At 35.4% G+C, this 17,107-nt stretch overlaps 1 protein-coding gene across 1 annotated transcript; it reads right to left on the bottom strand.

Moving 5' to 3' along the window:
- Window positions 1-5,569: 5,569 nt before the first annotated feature.
- On the bottom strand, window positions 5,570-16,805 carry LOC147393276 (plastidal glycolate/glycerate translocator 1, chloroplastic). Its single transcript, XM_086456055.1, has 8 exons — window positions 16,454-16,805; window positions 16,063-16,378; window positions 14,870-15,131; window positions 14,631-14,746; window positions 8,644-8,753; window positions 7,622-7,799; window positions 6,387-6,516; window positions 5,570-5,896 (listed from the first exon to the last, which is right to left on the bottom strand). Exons 1-8 carry the CDS (start codon window positions 16,727-16,729, stop codon window positions 5,746-5,748), a joined length of 1,539 nt encoding a protein of 512 aa, XP_086312181.1. The 5' UTR covers window positions 16,730-16,805; the 3' UTR covers window positions 5,570-5,745.
- Window positions 16,806-17,107: the final 302 nt, after the last annotated feature.

Raw genomic sequence — 17,107 nt, 5'->3', positions numbered from 1 at the left:
TTATTCGTTTTTATTTACTTATTTAACAACTTGAATTATTTGTAATAGATTAACTTATTTATTCATTCATATTATGATTACTAATTTGAAATGTGAGTTTACTATTGAGTAACTTTTATGTTACTCATCTTACCAACAAAACATTATAGATGTCCCAGTTACGAAGATGTCTATTTCTGATAGAGAATATTATATAGAGGGTCGCAAGATCAAGATAATGAACATTATTTCTGTTATATGTGAGTTGAGATTGGGGTTTAGTGAAACTATTTTGTGTTATTTTATATTTCTTTATATACATTAGAATCATGTGTATTATGTCTATTTGTGTGTGTATATATATATATATCCAGATAATGAAAGTTAATATTTATGATGTGGACAACTGTTAATCGATATGAAATGTGTAGTTGATCTATGATATGGTGGTTAAAATATAGTGGATATATGGATTTTGATTATACAGGTATCTCTACATGAGAAATTTTTTTATAATTCAAAATTTTAAGATAAACTCATTCGAAATTATTTGGAAGAAATTCACATCGTATTTAAGTTTTGAAGATATTGATTTTTATTATTTTTCATTCCACCCTTAAAATTTCGAAAAATCTAGATCCTAAATTGGGCATGATAGAATATGAGCATATAACCATGGAAGCAGTGAAAAAATCAAAATTCATTTTATTCCACTAAAAAGGAGAATCATGGGGACTTGGTGTCTTTATCTATTTACCATATTATGGGTGGGAATGTTTTTCGCATTTCAAGTGTTAGAGCTGACACTAGTGATCTCGTGGCATTTCAGGTTTGTAGGGTTCACAAGGGTTTGTAGAGAGGAATTTGGAAAGTCGGGTAAATAAAAGCCATAGTAGATTTAAATAATTTTCACTTGTTTGGTGATGAAATGATATTTCTTTAAAAATTGGTCTCTAACATAATTCTAGATTTGTAATTGTAGATAGTGTTTGGGTGAAAGATGTTGACCTCGAAAATTTTAGGCCAAACATCAGTACATTTGGGCTTGGATTGAGTCCTGTGAAGCTTGGGTTAGGCTCAATGGCTCCTAACACATCTGAACCCATCCGGGTTGTAATTCTCTGATGGCTTGCGCCTCGTAAGCCTATCAGGCTAGGCAAACTTGATCTGCCCAACTGAGTGGATGGGAACACTGAGGGGTCACCTTCATACATAGGTTTAAAATTCAAATGAGAATGAGCTTGAGTCCGCTTGGGTTATATAGTTGGACTAGAGTTGGAGGACATGAAGTGAGAGTCACCTACTGGTTCTGGTTTCAATTTCGAAGACCAATATTTTGCTTTCCATTGAGATTTTTATTTTCACTAGCATTTGCATTTCCAATAAAATTGAAAAGAAATGATTTGATTAGTATGAGCCACAATCTTATATGCATCATAAAGGATGATTTCATTTTTTTATGTTTCTTTCTAATGCCTTGGAGAACTGATTGCAACCCATCACTTAAAAATATCCCCCATACACCATTGATTTGATTGTACTCCAAAAAAAAAAAAAAAAATTGGTGTACCCCTCTTGAAGGAGTGGAGAAGAAGATGATGATGATTTTTTCTGTGTTTCTTATTAAGATGAAGATAGTTGCATATCACAAGTCACCGTTGCACCCCAAAAATTAGTCCTTTTTGAAACTTCTAATCCCATCAAAAGTGGTTAACAAAAAATGGACGATCCACAATTCTGAAACTTGTAAATTGGGGTTAGAAGTTTCAATGTGAGCTGATTTCTAGTGAGAATGATCTTCTCACCATAGATATCATCCTCACCAAAAATCAGCTCATTCTAAAACTTCTATCCCCATCAAATTAGTTTACAAAAAAAATACGATCTACAATTCTTCAACTTGTAAATTGGGATTAGAAATTTTAAAGTGGGCCGATTTTTGGTGAGGATGATCTCCTTAGCATAGAGATCATCCTCACAAAAAATCAGCCCGTTTTGAAATTTCTGACCCAGATATATATGCTAGAGTTCACTTGATCGTATCCATGTCTAGGACACAAGCATCCTCTTTGGGGTTTAGGGGGAAGAGGAAAATCAATAAATTTGGAAGGGCATTATTTGAAAAGAGGACAAAGGAGTGAATCCCCTTTGTAAAGAGATAAAAGAGAAAACATAGTAAAGTTAGAAGGGTATTATTGAAGAAGAGGAGGGGGGCAAAACATTTGAAGGGGTAAAGATGAAATACACCACTTTAGTTGAGGGGATGTTTATCCCCCATAAGTGGGCCCTATTGTCGCGTTTTCGTGTATACAAGAAAAATTACTTAAAAGACCCTAGTGGAGGGGCTTATTTCTAAATAGTCCCTAAGTTTTGGGTTGTATCTTAATAGTCCATTTAGTAAAATTTTCTTTTTTTTAACAGTTCTTGGGCGTCATCTCACGTGTATAAGGTCTTTGAAATACCTAAACAACTATTTTATCATCTTCTTCACATATTTAGGTTGTCCGACGACGATTGCAATCATTTCCGACGATCTTTGATCATAAATGACGAATGGAGAATGATATTCTCTTACTTATGAACATTTAGACGCATTATTTATTTATCCATTTCAATGTTTCATTAAAAAAAATGAAGAACGAAGTTGATACTCTAAATTTTTTTATGATTACATTGTAACTTTTGATTTACAACTGTGATTTATGCATTTTGGATATTTTGAGGAGATTTACCAAGTATTGAAGTTGAAAAAATGAAAAATATGATTCACATTACAGCGTCGAGTTCATCACTTTTTATTGTCCAATTCAACATTTTTATCATTGAACTCACCTCTTAGTGTCGAGTTCCCCACTTTTTATTGTCTAGTTCAACATTTAGTTACTTAGTGTCGAGTTCACCACTTTCTATTATATAGTTCAACATTTAATTACTGTCGAGTTCGAAAATATTTTCATAAGAAAAAAACCGTTGAAGTCAACAGTAGTTAAATGGTGAACTAGACAATAAAAAGTGGTGAACTCAACGTTGTAAATGTGAATCAGATTTTTCATTTTTTTTTTTTTTTTGAGTTCGATATTAGGTAAATTTCCTCAAAACACCCAAAATGCATAAATCATAGTTGTAAATGAAAAATTGCAGCTTAATCATAAAAAATATAAAAAATAAAAATTGAATCTATCGTTGTTGGATAACCTAACCATGTGAAGAAGATAATAAAGGGTAGTTTGGGTATTTCAAATATGTCATACACGTGAGATGAGTTCCAAGGACTATTAAGAAAAGAAAAGTTTACCGAAATATTCATATTTCCACAAGTTCTGACAATAATTTAACTGACAATTTCTTTTTATATATATTTTGGTGGAAATCACTATTCATTTTGTGAAACATTTCATTGAATAGTAAATTTCAACCGAAATTATCAAATTTTAGATATAAAATGCAATATTTCGTTGGAAATCTTTCGATGAATTGTAAACTTCAACCAAAATGTTCTTTTTTAGAAAAAACTTATAATTACTTTTACAAGCTTCTATATTACACATAGTATTCACTAATAAAAATATTGCATATATTAGTCATTCCTTGTTATAAATGAATCATGATTAGTTAGTTATCTATTTTATCTTATTTTAATATGTTTATAAGCATATTAGAAAGTTGATATAAGCGCATGCGCACCCGCACACACACACACGCGCGCACGCGCGCGCACACACACACACACACAATCAACAATGTTTTAATTAGTTGTGTAACATTAGCAACCTATTCATAGTTATTCAAAAAAAGCAAAAGAAATATACATGAATGCAATACTTAATAGTTTTTTCATTTCAGTGTTTTAAATACTAAGTTGTATGTACTTAATACAACATTATTATTCTTATTTCATTCAAAGTAATATTATTTTTCACTGTGCTTAGCAAATATATTTATATATATATATATAGGAAACGGATCAAGGGACATATGAAAAAACATATGTAAAAACAATGTAACATTAATAAAATTTTAAAATATGAGTTAGAAGTTCGGGATTGAGCTGATTTTTTGTGAGGGTGATCTCTATGATGGGAAGATCATCAGAAAAAAAAAAAAAAAAAATCAGTCCAATCTAAAACTTCTAACCCCATTAAAAGTGATTTAGAATGTGGACCGTCGATTTTTTGTCAACTTTTGCCAATAATTTGTAAATCACTTTTGATGGATTTAGAAGTTTCAGATTGAGCTGAATTTGTAAATCACTTTTGATGGATTTAGAAGTTTCAGATTGTGCTGATTTTTTGTGAAGATGATCTTCTCATCATAGTGACCATCCTAGCAAAAAATCAGCTCAATCCAAAACCTCTAACCCATATTTTGAACAACCATTGTTTTTTCATATGTTTTTACATGTCCCATGAACTGCCCACATATATATATATATATTAGGATTACGATCCGTATACACATAAAGCTACTCATAAAGTTACAACGTGTTTTGTCTTATATGGGAAAAATGTTTCAAATGGGCTGATTTTTTGTGAGGATGATCTCTATGGTGAGGAGATCATCCTTGCCAAAAATCAGCCCATTATGAAATTTCTAGCCCCATGTTTACAAGTTGAAAATTTTTAGACCGTCCAATTTTTGTAAATCACTTTTGATGGGGTTAGAAATTTTGGAATGGAATGATTTTTTGCAAGGATGATTCCCTCATCACAAAGATCATCCTCACAAAAAATCAGCCCATTCTGAATCTTTTTAATCATATAAGACAAAAACGTTGTAGCTTTATGAGTAGTTTTATGTGTCTACGGAACCCGACCCATATATATATATTATTTTTTACGGTTGAACTTTGAATACTTGCACGTATGTGTAGCAAAATGTTGCTGATCTTCAATTTCACACTTCATATGGTTGTTTATTGTATTCTGATGATTAATTAGTGTATTTTAATGCTTATTTTATCATTTCCTACATGGTCAATGAAAATTTCTTCAATATTTCTGTCATTTTCACTAATTGTATTAATTTCCACACTAAGTGAAATATTTCCATGAAATATTTCTATTTCCGGACTAACCGAAATAGACATCAAAATCGAAATTTAATACCTTATATATATATATATATGACCGAAGGGCTATGTAGAGCCTGGATCAAGCTCTTCCATTTTATTTTTCATTTTTTGGTTGAAACCTAATGTAAACCATAAACCCTAGAGGGCCGAGGTGCCATTTGGGCCAGCATGACAATTCAGTGGACCAAAATCCTCATTTTGTCCATGTGGACTGCTATATTGGCCCAATGACACCTCAGCCCTCTTAAGGTTTACCACTTTGAATCGGTTTTGGGATGGTTTAGCATGTTTGAGGATAGGCAGCAGCCAAGTCAAATCAGACTCCGCAGCTACCACATTAAACCAATTTTTAAAACCATGCCTTGATGTGGTGCTTTGTACACAACCTTTATAAGCATCTCAAAAACACTTTCCAAGCCAAAAGCAACACAAGAATTTCTACAAGAACCAAAAGGCTTTTTGAAAAAATCCATGCTCTTTCTGAACATTCAGCAGCTCTAATGGAAATATTCAGGAAACTCAATGAACAACTTTATGAAATTAAGGACGCAAAAATGATTTTTCTTAGCAGTGCAATACTTTTTAAGAGAATGCTTGCAAGCAATCCTCTTGGTTATAAAATGCATCCTTTCTACTACAAAATATGATTTCCATATATACCCAAATACAACTACAAATGAAAATGATGAAGGTCTTCACCCAATAATCATAAGCAAGCTTTGTCTCACCAATGGAATGGAGCATACCAACGATCCAAATATACCCGTGAGTGCGTAAGCAATCGCGCAAAATGGAAGAGCTTCGGGTTCCTTCGCTGACAATGCTGCCGTCCCCAATCCATGAGCACTAAAACAAACAACAAGGAAAACAATTTTTTAGGCTGACATGAATACATGGTAGAGCGATTTGTCTGTTTGATTTGGTTAACAAACGAAACCTCAATTTATTAACTAGTCATGTGAGGAGGCACTCCCCCTCTGCACACACCCACCTATGCAACTTCCAACATAATAATTCTATATTTTTATAAGAGAGATTCTATTACCACACCAACTTTTGCTAACACCACCCCAATTCATATGTAAATCACCAAAGTATTAGCACACATCTTGTGGTGGCATTAGTAAAATTTGGAATGGCAATAGAAGCTCTCTTTTAAAACCATGTTGATGAGGAAAACAAAATTTATTTATAGAATGCCATCAGAAGGATCCTTGATGTCGAAACCCACTAGATCATTTAATGTGCTGGTTGGATGAGTTTTCATATCCATGATCCATAAACATATTGTTGAGTAGATTTAGATGTATCGATTTCAGATAAAGAGGAGGTATACCTAGATGCAGTTGCTATTCCTCGAGCAATGGGATCCTGAAACCGAAGTTTATCGAGCATTGTTTGCCCGAAATTTGCTCCTACTAGACCAGTTAGAACAACCACAGCGGCCGTTAGAGATGTATTGGCACCTACAAGCAACAAAGGAAAACATAGATTTGTTCAGATAAATCAATCAACCAAGTTCCATAAGTAGATAACAAAGATAGCAATGAGTCAAAGACCAGAACTATATGAAATAAAATGTTGGGTATCTTAGACTTTCTTGCCAAATAATTTGTCTATTGTCCCTCTTGGTTGAGGAGAGAGCCTATACCCAAGTGTGAAGCCCTTTAGTGTACTTAAAAAGCTTTATCAAAATTATGTGAGGTGAGTATAGCAACACTTTTCTTTCTCTTAGATTGTCTTCTTGACTTAAGTGCCTTTGTCACCTATTTAACTGTTTCTGTCCAATTTCGTAGTTAATAATTTTACTAGTTATTAGATTGGACATTAAATATATTATCAAGTAGGATGCAGTTGTATTGGATTAGGATTCTTGGAGATTTGGTTGAGGTTTTGATAGATTAGGTTAGTTTGGCTTTCCTATCTAATCTTATCTCTCCTCAAAGAGCAAAGATGTTATGAGATCTTTTATTAGTGAAGGTTGAACTTACAACTTATGAGTATATTTTACGGGTTGCCGTTGTACCTCGTGAAACATGCATCACCAAAAATATAGACACCAGACTGATCAAGAGAGAAGAATAAAAGGGGAGATGGTTTGTAATGAGGTTCCCCACAAATTGTTGGGTACATCCTGGACTCATGGACCATTTCACTATGAAAAGTCTGATCAACGACGTTGATTGCCCCGCTTCCTTTAGGTGGAAGAAGTCTATTTATAAATTTACATAATGATCTCTTAATATCCTTCCAAAGCCTTTTGGAATTCTGAACAACAATCTCATTAGAATTCTCTGAAGAATATTCTTTTGGAGAGTTTCACTTTGATGTTGAGCTGTTACGTAGAGTAATCATGTAATTGAGTGAGATGACGATGATGTGAATCTCAAGGTGCCACTCGGACAGTGGATAATGCATGAAAGTTTTTAGCACCCACAAGTCCTTGCCACCTTAATTTAGATTTCTTCTATGATAGGTTCAAAATTTGAAAGATTAGTTCTTATGCAAAACTGAGAGTTTCCACCAAGAAAACTACCAAACTATAGACGCAGAGCATCATGAGTTACTTACCATCAAAGAAGGAGACAATGCTGAGAGCCAATGCCACTGTTATGCATCTTGGTAATATTGACACTGTCAAATCTGGTTCTAGCCCAACAAGTCGACCAACCAAAGCTGTCGAATACAATGAGAATAGCGTTGCAATGATCACAGATGAGAATATCTCTGCCGCGTGCCTCTTGACAAGCTGCATAATCAAATTATAACATATATATTATACTGCCAGACTAAGAGGTTAATTACTATAGGTTCCTCGGGAATTTTAAATAGCCAAAGAAAGGTGTCAGCCAGATATAGATTGATAGGTAAATTAAGTACGAGGAAGAAATATGAACGCCAGTAAACATTACAAATAGAGTTTTTGGCTGTTTTTTTTACAATTTAACACTTCACACACGGTCCTTGGAATCCATCAAAAAAGTTCTCTCAAATAAAGGGGAAATATATTTTTATTAGTTTCACACCTTCATTGATTCAGTGGGAACCATTTCTCAACTTTCTTGTTTAGGTGCCCCAGCAAAATGGTGCTGCTTAACGTAAGCAGAAACATGTTATGAGAACCACTAGATCAATATTATCATCTTCTTCTGTTCCATCTGCCTAAGGATTTTTTTTTACTGTTGAATAACTTATCAATAGTTTGAAAGAGTAATTGGATCAACGGGTCGAGTGTGTATTTGTTGAACCATTAAGGTGTATTATCCATTGGATTGGATGGATATGAGTCTAACCTGCTAGATTGAGAGTATGGTGTGGACACAGGCAGATAGCGTTGCATGGTGTAACTTAAGCAAGAGTAAGAAAAGACAATTCCACATGTGGGACCCTTCAATTGGTGTATCTCTTCCTCTTGCACACTAGTGTGATAATGACAGAAGATCTCGTCCATAATACTTCAAATTTTCTCATAAAATAAACACAACAACTACACCATGTATAAAATTAAACAGTTCTAAAAAGCATAGTTTAAACTCTATGCAGTTAAAAATAGAGTTAAAAATAATAAAAGATAAAAAAAAAAAAGTGGTTACCTTTCTCTGTTTGAACATTGAGAAGGCAAAAGAAATAATGACAGATCCCAAAAATCCCATTAGAATATCACCAGCTCCAGGATCAGATGACACCTTTGTGAGGTAGTATCCTACATAAGCCTTTTGTTGAATTAATGACTAACAATGTAGAAGAGAATAAAAAAATGGAAAATTCAACAGTATTTATGAGTGAAATTTGAAGGACATATCACCAGAATACTTTTATTATACGATAGATTTTGATTCAAAAATGAACTTTTCATGAAATGTGATTCATCTTTCATGAATCAAATCCAAAATTTAGTACTTATTGTCACACCTAGGTGTAACAGGTCTAAAATCAGATTTAGACTAAAACAAGAACAATTTGAATATGGTTTAGATGTTCCTTTGATGAGTTCCGTTAAACCAACAATTCAATCAAACCAATACATATTGGATGAAGCATGATTAGATGGCAGAAACTTTGTAATCAAAGTACATGAGAGAGATTGAATTATTGGTTAAAATTTCAGATTGATTCATTGTCCTTAAGGTGAGATATGCTTGTATAGGACTCTATTTTAGTTAGATTTCATTTCTATTTCTATTAGGATTCTATCGGTGGGTTAACTATTGATTTGGATAGGTATTTTAGTAAGAGTAGAATTGGTAGTTATTAGGACTAGGACTCTTTATTTATAAAATGATATAGTCCCCTTATTAATTTGTAGACACCACAATTTGAACAGGCCCCACTCAAAAAGAGCTCAAAAAGATGTATTTTTATCAAAAATCGTCAACGGGCCTAAAGGCCCAAAACCCTCAAATAACGGTTTTATTCCAAATAATGGCATAGGGCCTCTTTGCTTGGCCCAGGGGCAAAAAATGGACCACCTCCCACCATAAACCTATACCCTCACAACTTCACCTCTCGACCCAACCCATTCCTATACACACCCTAACCTAATCATATCATTACCCAACCTCTAAGTCCATTGGACCTAAAACTCAACCCAAAACCATAAGCCTAAGTCTCAACCCAAGCCCAAGGATCACACCCAATCACCATAAGAGATCAATGATTATCAAAATGGGACACATGTCACCACCGAAACCCACCTCCCTAATTCACCTACCAACCCCATCACCTTTCTCTAAAATGTTAACCTACCCACATCTCAACCCTCACCCATGTCATAACCTAGCCCCCTCATTGTCTCAAAATCCCTAATCACAAGTCACCCCCATACCCCTTCTCCCTAATTTACTCACCTAACACACACACCCCACACCTTTGGGATACATGTCACCATTTCCTCCACCCTCCCAAAAATATCAACAACCACCCCCTTACAACACCATTCTTCTAATCAAAACCCACTCCTCCCAACCCTACCTAACACTCAACCCATATGGGTCGCAGGATCCAACCCACTTCAGTCAAGAATGACCAATTTCCACCACCTTCCACAAATAACCCTCCCCAACCCTAAAATAACAACCCTTCAATGCTTACATGCCATGCCATTATCCTTTAATCCTTCATCTTTGACATTTCTACCCCTAAAAGTAACCCTCAACACCTATAAAAAGTTCCCTCGCCCTCTCAAAAATCCCATGCTTGAACAACCCCTCTTCAAGTCATCTCTCTTAACTCTCTCACCCCTATCAATACCTCTAAACAAACTCTCTCAACTCACAACTCATAATCCCTACACTAAAATACATTCATTATCATCCTCAAGTTCAAATAAAAGAACAAGAAGACACATTAGAAGATCAAGAGAAGAAAAGAAGACTCCAAAGACAAGGTAGAGTAAGGACAAATGATGTGAAAAATCCCCTTCTCTCCCCTCCATCTTCCCTTTTCTATCCTCCCTAGTTCTCTTATTTTATTTTCGATTTAGAATAGTCATAGGATGTGATTCTACTTCTCTTATTTTATTTTCGATTTAGAATAGTCATAGGATGTGATTCTACTTCTCTTATTTTATTTTCGATTTAGAATAGTCATAGGATGTGATTCTAACCCTCCCCTACCTCCGGTAGATCGAACCTCGGTTTAGTCGAAAGTGTAGGGGTTGAAGCCCTTTTTTCAAAATAAAATTATACCTTCTTTAATCCCTAAGCACAAGTTGCACACACCACAAAAACTTTTTGAGGCTATCAATAGTTGGGCCCTTCTCATTTCATGAGAATGGGCCCATAATTACAAAGCCCATACTTTTCCTAAAATTATGTGAGTTTAAGGCAAAAACATAGTGGGGTTTCTTCTCTCGATGAGATGACCCTCTTAGTTTAAGCTAACATCAAAAGCCCCTTGTATCCGAGGGCAGAAAACTGTCGTTTAATCGAATTTTGATTTTCTTTCATTTTTCTAAATATAACCACGTTTTTAAGGTTATCATCACTAAATGAAAATATAGGGTTGCCTAACACCTCCCTCTCTCTTTAATCAAATCACTTGCCTAGATCTTAGGTAATCCAACACGTCGAATCTGTACAAGTGTTACTACGAAAACTATAATGCCAAAACGTCAATTTTTCGAAAAATACTTTACGGGTGACCATTCACACCCTTTTCTAAAAAAGAATGGTAACGCCACGTAGAGATGATCTTCGGATTCGGAGTAGCTACCATTCTTCGGGTTAGAATAATGGTGGTGTAAAAGTATGGTTGTTGATATTTTTGAGAGGGTGGAGGAGATGGTGACACGTATCCCAAAGGTGTGGGGGGTGTGTGTTAGGTGAGTTGATTAGGAAGAAGGGGTATGGGGGTGACTTGTGATGAAGGATTTCGAGAAAATGAGGAGGGTAGGTTAAGACATGGGTGTGGGTTGAGATGTGGGTGGATTAACATTTTAGAGAAAGGTGATGAGGTTGGTAGATGAATTAGGGAAGTGGGTTGTGGTGGTGACATGTGTCCCATTTTGATGATCATTGATCTCTTATGGTAATTGGGTGTGATCCTTGGGCTTGGGTTGAAACTTGGGCTTATGGTTTTGGGTTGGGTTTTAGGTCCAATGGGCTTAAAGGTTGGGTAATGATTTGATTAGGTTAGGGTGTGTATAGGACTGGGTTGGGTCGAGAGGTGAGGTGGTGAGGGTGTAGGTTTATGGTGGGAGGTGGTCCATTTTTAGCCCATGGGCAAGCAAAGAGGCCCTATGCCATTATTTGGAATAAAATTGTTACTTTGAGGATTTTGGGCCCTTAGGCTCGTTGACAATTTTTTTGATAAAAATACATCTTTTTGAGCCCTTTTCGAGTGGGCCCGTTCAAATTGGGGTGTCTACATAATTAATAAAGAATATTTGTTTTAATTGTGTTTTTACAATATCCTTGGTGTGTTGAGCACTTGAGATGGCCATTTCTCTCATTTGAGCGGGCATGTTAGGAACTATGTTCCTAACAATTGGTATTAGAGCAGATTTTTCTGGGAATGCCAGCAAAGAAAAAGGAAAAGAAGCCATCAAAACTTGAAATCATGGATGAACGTGTGGCTTGTCTTGAAGGATCTATGGAAAACATGCAGCAATCCCTTTTTGCATCCATGCAACAAACTTTAGAGAAGGATCAAGAGCAGACACGACAACTCATCAAACATCTAGCTATACAAAACCCACCTACACATCCTCCACCAGATCTTACGGTTAAATCTGTTGATGGAGAATCAAGTGCAACTAATTGTGATGTGTTAATTGAAGACTGTGTTCCTAATCGATCGTAAGAAGATCGGTTTGAAGGTCGAGTTCAAACAAGGTACACGAGAAACAATTTTCCAAATTTTGAATTGTGATGTGTTAATTGAAGACCATGTTCCTAATCGATCAGTTTGAAGGTCGAGTTCAAACAAGTTACACAAGAATCAATTTTCCAAAATTTGATGGGCGCGGACTTCTCAACTTCATTTTCAAAGTGGAACAATTTTTTGCTTACCATCATACTGCAGAACAGGAACAAACTCTGTTGGTTGTTTTCCATATGGAAGGAGCGGCTTTGACATGGTGTCAGTGGTATAGTCGCACTCCTCCACATTATACATGGAGGGATATGATATCAGCTATGTTAAATTGCTTTGGACCCTTGGATTTCGAAATTTTGGACAATTTGCTTGCCAAAGTGAAGTAAGGGGCTTCAATTGTGGCGGGTTACCAAGAGGAATTTGAAAATTTGGCAAATCAGTTGAAGGATAGTTGGATCGTGCATTGATAGGAACCTTTATTCAAGGCTTACACTATGAAATCGGCCAAGAAGGCCATCGACACTCAAAAAGAGAAATTGTTTTGACTACAACATGCAAACCACTCAATGTCAGGATTGATTACCAATGATCAAACACACACCAAAAATCCTCCTGAGATGATCACGGCACCCGCATGACGAATTTCAAGTGATAAGATGAAAGTTCGACGGGACAAGGGGTTATGTTATAATTGCAATGAACGTTACACTCCAGGACATCGATGTAAAAAGATGCAAGTATATTTGCTATAAGGACAAGATGAAGTGAATGATGAAAATATTCCAATTGAAATTACATTTCCACCATGAGGACATGGTCAACTTTTAGAGGGGGGCATTGTTAAAACTCTATTTTAGTTAGATTTAATTTCTATTTCTATCAGGATTCTATTGGTAGGACTAATTATTGATTTGTTAGGTATTTGATTTGGATGGGTATTTTAGTAAGAGTAGCATTGGTAAGTTATTAGGACTAGGGCTCTTTATTTATAAAAGGATGTAATCTCCCTATCAATTAATAGAGAATATTTGTTTGAATTGTGTTTTACACATATCCTTGGTGTGTTGAGCACTCAAGATATCCCTTTCTCTCGTTTGAGTGGGCACGTTAGGAATTAAGTTCCTAACAATGCCCCTAGTACTCCAAGAGTCGAAATTGTAGGGATCTTGGAGATCACTTCCTAGGATTCAACGATATACATTTCAATCAAGAAGGACCATAGGATGAAAAGTCTGCTAACCCCATAATGGCAATGTACTCCAAGGAAAAAATCAAAGATCATAAAATAAAATTGAATCAAAGAAAACAAAGGTAGGAAGAATTTTTTATTTATTTTTTGTTCTTTGTTATGAATGTCTATTGTATTGTGTATTTTAATAGAGAAGGAAACCCCCTTATTTATAAAAGATTTATGACCCTAGGGGTGCCTCCCCTTAAAGGAAATGAATCAATTTCCTAGGGGGTTATCCCCCTTCAAAGAAAACCAAATCGGATCCCAATGGTTGTAAGACAAGGGGTATAAATGTAATTTTTCAAAAGAGGGAAATGAATGGAATTTATCAAAAAGAAACTTGAACTTTTGACCAAAACGAGCATTTCATTTATACCCTACCCACACGTGGGACAATAGCCTGTGCTTGTGCCCTGAACCGAGCCCAGCCCAACAAGGCATAGAGGAGCAAAACATTGACTTTTGAATGTCTCGTAATGTTTTGGTTGAGAGTGTCAATTTTTCTCCCAATGGAAACATTGCCTCAAGAGTAGGTGTCAAACCTTGGTTACCATATCCCTTGTCCTCTCCCATCTTTACTCAATGCTATAGCACTTAAGAACCCCATGGGATCTCTTTATTTGAGCAACGTGGGAATATTGAACGAGATCAAAGAGTTGAGCAAAATAAGAAAAACAGATTCTTGAAGCCTATTTTGGGACACCATTTTTTATGATTAATTAAGGTATATAAAGCATCTAAGATCATGAGTTTGAAGAACACTCTTTGGAGTCTTTTTTTTTTTTTTTCGTTTTTTGCTAAGTGAAAGATTATATTAAAAAAAGGAGTGAATGTACACTATTTAAGAAGGAAAACAACCTGTAACTAACACTTATTCCTTCATTTGATAAGCTACTGCACATATAATTTAGAGGAAAGCAGACCTAAATTAAGACTGAATTAAAATGCTAAAAACATGGCAAAATCTACTGAAGTATATAGTATGAAATGAAGTGAGTGGAAGAAATGCTAGAGTAGTAATAGATTGTAAACCTAGAACAGCGTCCAATCCAGACTGTGAGAAATACCCAAAAGCTAATGCTGCCAAATCTGCAGATAATGCACAGCAAATAATTGGATGGAAAACCTTCTTGAAATTGGATGGCAAGCTGTAAGCCAACACAATTATCAACATTGTGATAAATATCATGGAAAAGAATGAATAAGTGAATATAATAAAATATAATCCACGATGACTCAATGAGTTTATAAATAAGAGAAGAAGCATTTACCCAGAACCAACCATGTAACCCAACACAGTAGATGCAAGTAAGAAAGGAAGGCAAGTCCTTGCACTTGTTCCAAGCACTGTTGGGTATAGGTACGCTAGACCAAACGATGAAAATAAAATACAAGTCCAAGTCCACACTTCAATGCTTGAGAATGGAGAAGGTTTTGACATTGGTTCAGCGGCTATCATTTCTGTTTTTACTATCTTTCTTACAGTTATGGCTGTGTAACCTGCAACAGAAAGTGAAGCCAACCAGCCCCCAACTGCAGAAAGCAAAGCAAATAATATTCTGTTATTTAATTAAATTAAGTCATATGAGTCACATAGTGATCATGGTTAACTGTAAATTTGAACAATCATCTATTTAATTACCAATGATATAGCCATATATAAATTACTTCAAGGTCATTTTGAGATATCCATCTGGGTTTAGCAACATACCACTTGACTGCAGTCTTCTGTGAGAGAGTAATGAAAAATGATTGTGAGACCCTCATCATCAACCTTGCCAAAAACCCTTGATTTTTTTTTTCCCCAAAACCCATAACCTAAAATTTTTTGCCTGTCACAAGGAGGTATATCTCATGAAAAAACCTTATTTTGTTCTCAAGTTTTGAAGGTTGAAAGCAATATAATCTTGAGGATGAAAATGAGGGTTAAATGTTTTACTCACCAGTAAGTTCAAATGGTTGAAGACAATAAGTTTTTGGGAGAAAATCAATAACTTTTGGCAAGAGGTTGACAATGAGGGTTATTTCATCAATTTGAAAACCCAAAGGGTATCTCAAATATAAACCAAAACCCGGAGGGATACAAAATAACTCATTACTTTAAATGCTCTGCATAGTTTAAATTTCAGACTGAGACAGCTAACCATATGGATAGCCATAAAAGCTATGAGGATTCCACCAAAGGAACGCCTAATCCCAAGAATTTCCTTGAAAAAGGAAAAAAAAAATGTGAACAATTTAATCAAAACTACTATAGTTTAATGGTAGAATTTGACATGTATCGATCAAGCGTTGGCTTTGCAAAGTTAAAAGTATAACAATAATAATGGAGAAGCAAACTAGTAATGGAGTTCGTGGACTTGATAAAGCAGTTCAATTTTTACTAGAATCTCAAGTGGAATTGTTACTAAAACCCGCAAGATCAAAAGTTCAAAAATATGGAAAAAAGAATGTAGCCAGATACCTAGGATGAAACAGATCTTGGCCCCTGAAGCCGCAGGGATATCTTTCACAGCGAGAGGCAAAACCACTAAGGATGGAACATAAAACAATGGGAGCCATCTCTGAATAAACATAACCGCGGGCTCAAAGAAATTCATCAAATTCTTTGCGGCAGAAGGGATGATATAATCAAGAATTATCAGAACGGAAAATACACAAAACATTCCAAAAAGGGCACTTGGGAACTTGATGGCAGCAGCTACGAAAATCCGTTTCAGAAATTTATCCATTGCAAGGATGATCCCAAGCGAAACGACCAAATGCAATACACCAAATACCTGGAATGCACTTCTTCCATTTAAATACAACCATTAAAACAATTCAAGAATGGTAAGAAAACTAGTATTACTCACACTTGGAAAACCAATTGAAACGTTCCCACTCTCAGTGCCAACGGATTTTGCGAGAATTCTGCGGTTTGAGCTACTTTCAGATGGACCCAAAGGCAAGAATTTGGGTCTAGAATCAAAAGCTCTAATAGGTGGCATCGAAATTCTTTGGCTTTGAGGCCATTTGTGCAAATTTTCTGATGTTTTGTGAAATTGGGTTGTTGAAATTTGGCGATTTTGAAGGATTAGTGTGGAGTATTTGGGAGAGAAGCAAGAAATCACTGAAATGGAAGAAGCCATGGAAGAAAGTGAGTAGATGGTCTAGAGAGAGAACCATTGTGTCTGTGGGATTCAAGATCAAAAGTTTTGTATGGATGTAAATGGCCGTTTGAATCAAAAAAGATGAGGTGAGGTGAGGTCCAGTCGTTTTCAAAGGACAACATGGATATTTCCCTGGAAAAAAAAACAGTTTCATTTTTTTGGCGGTAAAATCAACGGTTCTCTGTCCATATTTTATTAGCAATAAAGAAAGAGATATTCTATTGCCCCCACCAACTTTTACTTAGATTGTCAGTGAAGAATGATTAACACATCACATCTTTGCGTGTTCAAAGTAAAAGTTGGTGTGGCAATAGAAATAAGAGTAAGGGTATACTTGGTATTTGATATTCAAGATGA

The sequence above is a fragment of the Akebia trifoliata genome, chromosome 10 (genome assembly GCF_017979445.1).
Source record: "Akebia trifoliata isolate Shusen 1 chromosome 10, ASM1797944v1, whole genome shotgun sequence".
Taxonomy (NCBI): Eukaryota; Viridiplantae; Streptophyta; class Magnoliopsida; order Ranunculales; family Lardizabalaceae; genus Akebia; species Akebia trifoliata.
The sequence above is the reverse complement of the archived record's forward strand: the minus strand, read 5'-3'. Positions and strand labels throughout refer to the sequence as shown.

Excerpts from the sequence above, each read along its gene's own strand:
- LOC147393276 (XM_086456055.1), bottom strand. The coding sequence starts at position 16,729 with ATGGCTTCTTCCATTTCAGTGATTTCTTGCTTCTCTCCCAAATACTCC. Across the intron at positions 8,754-14,630 it reads TGGATTGGACGCTGTTCTAG|GATACTACCTCACAAAGGTG; the intron begins GTTTACAATCTA and ends AGGCTTATGTAG. Across the intron at positions 6,517-7,621 it reads CATTGTCTCCTTCTTTGATG|GTGCCAATACATCTCTAACG; the intron begins GTAAGTAACTCA and ends TGTTGCTTGTAG.